This window comes from Populus nigra, chromosome 11 (genome assembly GCF_951802175.1).
Source record: "Populus nigra chromosome 11, ddPopNigr1.1, whole genome shotgun sequence".
Classification (NCBI taxonomy): domain Eukaryota; kingdom Viridiplantae; phylum Streptophyta; class Magnoliopsida; order Malpighiales; family Salicaceae; genus Populus; species Populus nigra.
In genome coordinates this window covers 11,269,464-11,276,648 of record NC_084862.1, presented here as the reverse complement: position 1 = coordinate 11,276,648, position 7,185 = coordinate 11,269,464, and the positions used below count along the sequence as shown (strand labels likewise).

The 7,185-nt window shown below is 31.2% G+C and overlaps 1 protein-coding gene across 1 annotated transcript; it reads right to left on the bottom strand.

Moving 5' to 3' along the window:
- Positions 1-508: 508 nt before the first annotated feature.
- On the bottom strand, positions 509-3,837 carry LOC133667942 (superoxide dismutase [Cu-Zn] 2-like). The gene is made up of 7 exons (XM_062087657.1): positions 3,678-3,837; positions 3,480-3,581; positions 2,992-3,087; positions 2,876-2,907; positions 2,472-2,547; positions 907-960; positions 509-750 (listed from the first exon to the last, which is right to left on the bottom strand). The coding sequence occupies exons 1-7, from the start codon at positions 3,763-3,765 to the stop codon at positions 722-724; spliced, it is 477 nt and encodes a 158-aa protein (XP_061943641.1). The 5' UTR covers positions 3,766-3,837; the 3' UTR covers positions 509-721.
- Positions 3,838-7,185: the final 3,348 nt, after the last annotated feature.

The following is a 7,185-nucleotide window of genomic DNA, read 5'->3' as shown; positions in this document are numbered from 1 at the left end:
TACCGAACTCAAATCCGGTTTCATCTTTCAAGCATAGTTTTAAAACCCGAATTAACTAAACAGGTTAGCTCGAGATTCAACTGACCCGAAACTGAAATCAGATCAGGTTTAAAAAAAATAAAAAAAGTTAAGAATCCAGGTGACCTGACAAGACCCGATTGCAATCTATTAATTATTATTTTTTAAATTAAAACGATATTATTTTGATTTAAAAAAAAATTAAAATAGATTCAATTAAAACACAAAACCGTGACCGGAACTTGAACTGAACACCAGCCAGGTTTAAACACTCTACGTGACAACTCATCATAAAGAAACAAGAGGCTGAGAGGGTGGATGCTAGGCTTACTTGAAATTTTGCTTCTGCAAAAGGGAGAGCGAGAAATTGAAAGCATAGTTAACCACAAAGCCGTCGTTGCTTTCCTCCCTGAGAGGCATGGATCCCCATGCTGGCATCATATACCACAACAAAAAAAGAAACACAGAAAAAAGCTCCTCGGAGATCATATTGTGTCCAGGGAAAGCTTTCCAAGCCATTATGATATATTGACAAATTGAATATTCGAAGATATTACATAGACTTTGTTATTAGGAGATTACAGTTTCGAACAAGTATATTGGATCACCCTGCAAAACTTACAAAGACATCCTTTTTTTAGTTGTTTCTGTCTTTACCGAAAGAACATCTTGCATGAAGAAATCCATCAACTAAGTATCAAACCTAAACAGATGATTTGAGCCCAATGATGCCTGCCAAAATAATGTAACAAATGTCAGGCTTCTGTATATAAGCAAAAGGTTTTTAATTGAAAAATAAATAGTATGTGACACCCACTCCATTCCATCTCATGACTAAAAGTTCTTGCTCGAGAGCATAAAAAAATTCAGAAGAGTAGGGAATATTACCACATCCAACCCTTGCACCTGCATTCCCAGTTGTCTTGCTAAGATCATGTCCACCTGCCCATTATTTTGGAATTTGAAAAAAAAATTGCTTCAATACAGATAATGAAACAAGCATCTACATGAAGTTTTTCTATTCCCAGACAGATAATAAAACAGGCATCTATATGAAAATTGTTTGATTCCCAAATAAGTAAATGATCAAAAGAAATGTTGGAGATATAGACTTTCAGTGAACAAACACTGATCAGAAATGTGATTCCAGTTTACAGCAATGCATCCCAACCTCTTCAAGAGTTTTGTTGTTCAATACTCTCCAAATAGTCCCATTCAACAAAGAGGTAACAGATTTCCTGTGTTGTAAACTCCAAAAATTTAGTAACTCTTCTACTAAGAAAAGCCAAATTAGTTGATGTTAAACACCAAAAAATCATATACCACGAATCTCTAGGTGTTCAGAAATGTCCCAGTAACTATAAGCTTCTCCATCCTCTTATCACATGTAGAACATGTGAATAAAAATCTTCTTCCACCATTTGACTAGATGAAATGTCTGTATTGGGAACAATCATCCACACTTGTTTAACTGTGAATTTCAAAATTTTCTTGCAGAAAATCTAGACTCTAGAGTATGTACAAAAATTTCTCCCCGAGCCCTGGTTATGTGGGAGCAGTAGTGGATAGATCTTTTACATATCACACTTCCTCACCTTTTTTTCTACATTCTAAATTCCTTATAAAACAACTTCTCCCCATACAATCACAGATATTAGTTTCATTCTGCCCCATGCAAGAATTCTGATGGGGAAAGATCAGGCCAAGGAACAACAACAACAACCAAGCCTCAATTTCAAACTAGCTTCGGTCGGAAAGGTCAGGTCAAGTCGATCATTCTTGTATAAGAATTTGAGATAAATTTAGCTTAATGCAAATAGCACTTGGACCATGATGCATATGTTTCAAATGTGGAAAGACAGTTGAGGGCACTGACTGTTGATAATTATGTACATGTTAAACCGAACTTCATAGAATATTCATTCGGTGCCCACCCTTGCTCATCCTCCAAAACACATGCATGTGAATTCAAAAAGTTTAAGACAGCAACGAGCAGCATCAGGAAATCAATAGGCTTCCTAATCCAATAAACTCAGGCAGAGTTGATGCACGAGATAAAATATAAAAGTGAAAGCAAGTTTGAATCAGGGGATATGAACAAGTCCATATCAGCTTAATAACTTAAGGGCATTCAAGTTGCGGACTAAAGTTAAGCACATAAGAGTTTTACAAGGAGCAACCTGAAACTTACAGAATGATTGCTAGAATGCAGGAGCTCACGTAACATAAAATTTTTGGCAAACTGATTACAAGTACGAGGGTGATGCTTATAAACAATCAGGTCACCCCATAAATAATCTCTATGAGCATAACAAAAATAAAAATTTCATACCTACTTCATAAGAAATAAAATAGCCACTGTTTTTCCAACACATATCTGGTTTTCTGCGAAGCTAGTGATAGTATCTGAAGTAACATGCAAATATTTTGCAGCCAAATCTAGAAGCCTTTACCTTTTCCAAGATCATCAGGATCAGCATGCACAACAACAGCCCTCCCCAATATGGAATGCATTCCACTCAGTGGTATCTAGAAGTTGAAACCAAGAGAGAGAAGTTCAATAATTGAAGCTAGATTCACTGAGTAAAAAACTTTTATGAAACCAAAGATATGAAGAAATCAAGGGCAGCTGTGCAACCCTGCACAAAACCATTAGACTGAGATTCTCATGGCATTTGATAATTCTAAAATTGTCAAGATCACAAGATCATGTAACATGAGCCAAAACCAAAACTAGCATTGAATTATCAGCAAAATTTCAAGTTACTCCAGAGGAACAGAGTAATCAAGAGCACAAAACCATTCCAAATCAAAAGAGACTACCATTCGTCCAATCACTATAGGTATCCGTAAATACCTGAAAGTCTTTGATTGAAACTTCTGCAACACCTGCAACATGAAAAAATTAAGCTAAACCAGTCCCTGGTTCTCCAACTTACCAAATTCATATAGGAAAAAAGAAACAGCGCATACCATCTGAGCCTGCAATGATGTTCCCCAAATCTCCAGCATGACGTTCGTTATCACATGGAGCTCCATGGTCCTTCTTTAATGGATTGAAATGAGGTCCTAACATTAAGTAAGATCATTAGTAAATTTATAATCATGAATGAAAACTGCTGCAATCCAAAGCAAAAGCCACATGCACAAAAGATAAGAACATCGTGAGCCTAAAAAGCACAACAAAGTTGCACAGACTTCAATTTCAAAATCAAATTTGAAAAGAAGTGCCAACAGTAACAACAAGAACATAATCTTGCAGTCGACAGAAGATAAGTATCACGCGCCTAAAATCAGCACCTGCTGCTCTAATTTTAAAATCCCAGTTCAAATTCAACAAGATAGTAACAAATAGTCATGCATATGAATACCGTAGCCAACCCCGTAAAAGAGAATTGCAAGAAACAGTACATTTTACCCTCTGAAGCGACAACAGACACATGTATAAAGAGAGAGTATACCAGTGGAATTGCAGCCATTGGTGGTATCACCAAGAGCATGAATATGAAACCCATGAAGGCCTGGTGATAAGCCAGCTATCCTCCCTGTCACATGTGTTGCCCCTGTATACATACATACATACATTCATGTTTCACGCAGATACAATCAAGAAAAGAACCATGCTTTCTTTTCTTAGCAAGATAGAAAAAGAGAGAGACCGTTTGGTTCTTGAATGAAATGAAGAGAGCCTCTAACATTGGAGCCTCCGGTGATGAGAGCCACCGCTTTCACAGACCCTGTTGCCATTTTATCTTAGCTGCTTACTCTTGCTTCTGCTCTCTCTCAGGTTTTTAAAATAAAAATATCATCCAAGGCACCTTTTATTATTATTAACTTAAAAACTAAATGCGTGGGGTGAATAATATACAGCCGATAATATTCATACTCTTAGCCAGTGTGGAAGGCACTATTTATTTTTTTACAATTTTATTTTAGATAATTTTATCTTAATTTAATGCCAATTACTTCTGTTTTCTGAACAATGGTGGAATTAAAAAAATATTGATAGAATGAAAAAGACGTTAAATATTGGTGGCGTTGTTAAAGTTTCGGAAAATATATATTTTGATATTCTAACTTTAAAAATAAAATAAATGATTCGATTTGGTGTCTCAATTTTTTTCAAGTTATTTTTTTATCTCTAGTTTGAAGAGAAAAGAAAGAGGTCGCCAAATTATAAAGACAAAGAGAAAAAAATATTATTGACAACGATTTAAACTCATAGAACAGTCGATGTTTGAGTTAAATGGTTTAATTTGATGACAAGAATTTATTTTAGGTTTTTTTTCACCTTTAAAGTTCAGGAAAAAATGAATATGAGCTTGATTTAATTTTTGTTTGCGGGATGATTTTTTTAGGCTATGGATAAATTTATCATAATTCTTAAGGTGTTTTTGGTAAAAAAAAAAAAGATAAAAAATGAGTTTTGGACAAAAAAATTCAAGCCATGATTTTCTGGCCAACATAGTAGCTACTATCTAGGCAAATCAGACGACGCGTCGTCTGATTTTATTTTCAAAAAAAATTTGAGCGGGTGCAACCAAGAAAATATAAGAGCCCAAACACGTCGGTCTTGGCAAAATGGGTCAGGTGGGTTGGCTTGTCAAGTCCTGTAGTGTCTAATCTTTGCTTTTAAAAAAAATATATTTTTTTCTAATTATTTTTTAAAATTAATATTTTTTTGATATGGTTCTATTCTCTATTTTTTTATATGCAAATTAACACCTCTTCTTTCTTTCATTTTGTTTAGAGAGCTTCTTTTAAATGATAATTATTTGTTTTTATTATACATTTAAATTTTAAAGAGTTTTTCTTATTCATCTATAATTTTTTTTTTATCTTTTGTATAGATGAAATTTATTTTTGAAAATAAAAAAAATTCAGATAATATTTCTAATATATGCAGCCTTGCATAGTGTTTTTTCCTTTTTTATTTTATTCAATCAATTTAATTTGTGTCTCTATTTCTATTATCGTTTGATAGAATAAAAAACTATTTTAATAAAAAAATTTAACAAACACAACTGGAGAAATGTTCTAGTTTGCGAGATTAAATATCTTGATCTACATCTGTCTCTTAATTTTTCTATTTTTATTTTTATTTTTAGTTATCGTTTATGGTTTTTTTCATTTATCAACACATATATTTCTCAATTTATTTGATTACTTGTATGTATAAAATTTGCATTTTCACTTAAATTGTTTATTAACTACAAAAACATGTTAAAAGATTATATGCATATAATTTTTTTATTTGAAAAAAAAAACATCTGACCCGCAATGAAGCGGGAGTCAAGTATCTAGTTATTACTAGTTTAGGTTGTACTAAAATTTCTTTGAACCTAAGAAAATACATTTAAATGGTTAAAAACTTTTTGAAATGGTTATTAAACACATATAATAGAACTTGAAAAATCACTATCTCATTTTTTGATTGATATTTTATCAATATGTTAACTTTATGACATGACTCTACTAAATTAAATTAATTTTTTATTTTATTATATCATAGAAAATACCAAGATTAATTAAACATTAACCCAATATTGAATTATAAAATTCAATAAAAACCCTACACTAGATAATGGAGTTGGCAACAAAAAAAAAACCAAAAGATATAAAAAAAGTTCCAAAAAATCTCAACCCAACTCTTTGATTAATATTTAGTTAACTTGCAAAACCTGTAACCCGAATTATAAACTCCACTTGGTTCATTTAATTTTTTATTTTATTATATGATAAAAAAGTATAAAAAGTGATTTATTATCAACAAAATACTGAAGGATAAAATCCCAACCTGACTCTTTTATTAATATTTAGTCAATCCGCAAAACTCGTGACTTGAATTATAGAATCCACTTAATCGATTTATTTTTTTATTGATAAAATTGAATAAAATCCCCAAACAAACACCAAATACTGAAGAATAAAATCCCAGCCTGACTCTTTAATTAATATTTAGACAATCCGTAAAATCCGTGACTTGAATTATGAACTCTACTTAATCAATTTAATTGTTTTATTTATAAAATTAAATAAAATTCCCAAACAAACATAGGTGATGTTGTTTGTGTTTGTTTTAAATCAACTAGCACACCTAGCAAGACTTGAATCCACCAACTTATAGGTATTTCACGGGCTTTAACCAATTGAGCTACACCACTTTATTCTTGAATGTTTAAAATAATATAATAACTTTTTTTTTTTTGGTTAGATGGGAAAAGAATATGATGCGTCCAAGTATCAAACCCATAACCTCAAATTACTTCCATGCGTTAATCACTGAGTTACAACACAAAGCTTGTAACCAAATGATTAAAAAAGTTATTTTAACTTGTTTTGCTGAGTATATGAACAATAGTAAAATTGACATTCAACTTTTTAGTTAATTATTATTATTATTAGTTTCAAAAAACAATTATAGAGAATTTATTCATTCATTTTTTCTTGGATTTTATACCTCTTTAATTAAAAATAGTAGTAGATGATTTTTAAGCCTATCTGCAAGGAAAAAACAGAGTACATGTAATATATGTATACTAGATTCATGGCTCGTGTGCTCAATGTAAAAAAAGAATGTTAAGGAAAGAAAATCAAAGACCCAAGTAATTGTGAAAATTCCCAACTCAAAATTGATGAATCAGGGTTAAATAAGAAGATTTGCAATTAAAGAAATGATAATTAAGAAAGAAAATTGTTATAAATTGGGATAAAAACTTTTATTAATTTAACTTAAATTTTAGATGAAATAAAGTAACAAAATTGATATGCAAAATGTTAATTGGTAATATATCGCATAAACTTTTCAACTAGGTAAAATAATTATTTTAAAGGGAGATTTTTTGTAAATTGGGGTGAAAATATTTTGAAAAATAGAAGGGAATTCCAAAAAAAAATTAATGTATGCTTTTACATCCAAATAATGCTAACCGTTGGTGTAAACCGCACGTATAATTACATAATTTTTAATTGAAAGGGGAGGAAATCTGAGGGTTTTTTTTTTATATCATGAATAGTGATGAAAGTCCTTGATGATTTAGTTTGAAAATCTTGAAGGTTTAAGTAAATAAAATAATATGCAAATTTAGTTTTGGGGTAAAATTATTGGGATAAAATTATTTATTGTCCAGTTTTACGATATCAAGCATAACTCTCAATCTGACTATT

Coding starts and splice junctions, on each gene's coding strand:
- LOC133667942 (XM_062087657.1), bottom strand. CDS start 3,765: ATGGCAACAGGGTCTGTGAAAGCGGTGGCTCTCATCACCGGAGGCTCC. Junction 3,582..3,677: donor TTTCATTCAAGAACCAAACG/GTCTCTCTCTTT, acceptor GTATGTATACAG/GGGCAACACATGTGACAGGG. Junction 3,088..3,479: donor CAATGGCTGCAATTCCACTG/GTATACTCTCTC, acceptor ACTTAATGTTAG/GACCTCATTTCAATCCATTA.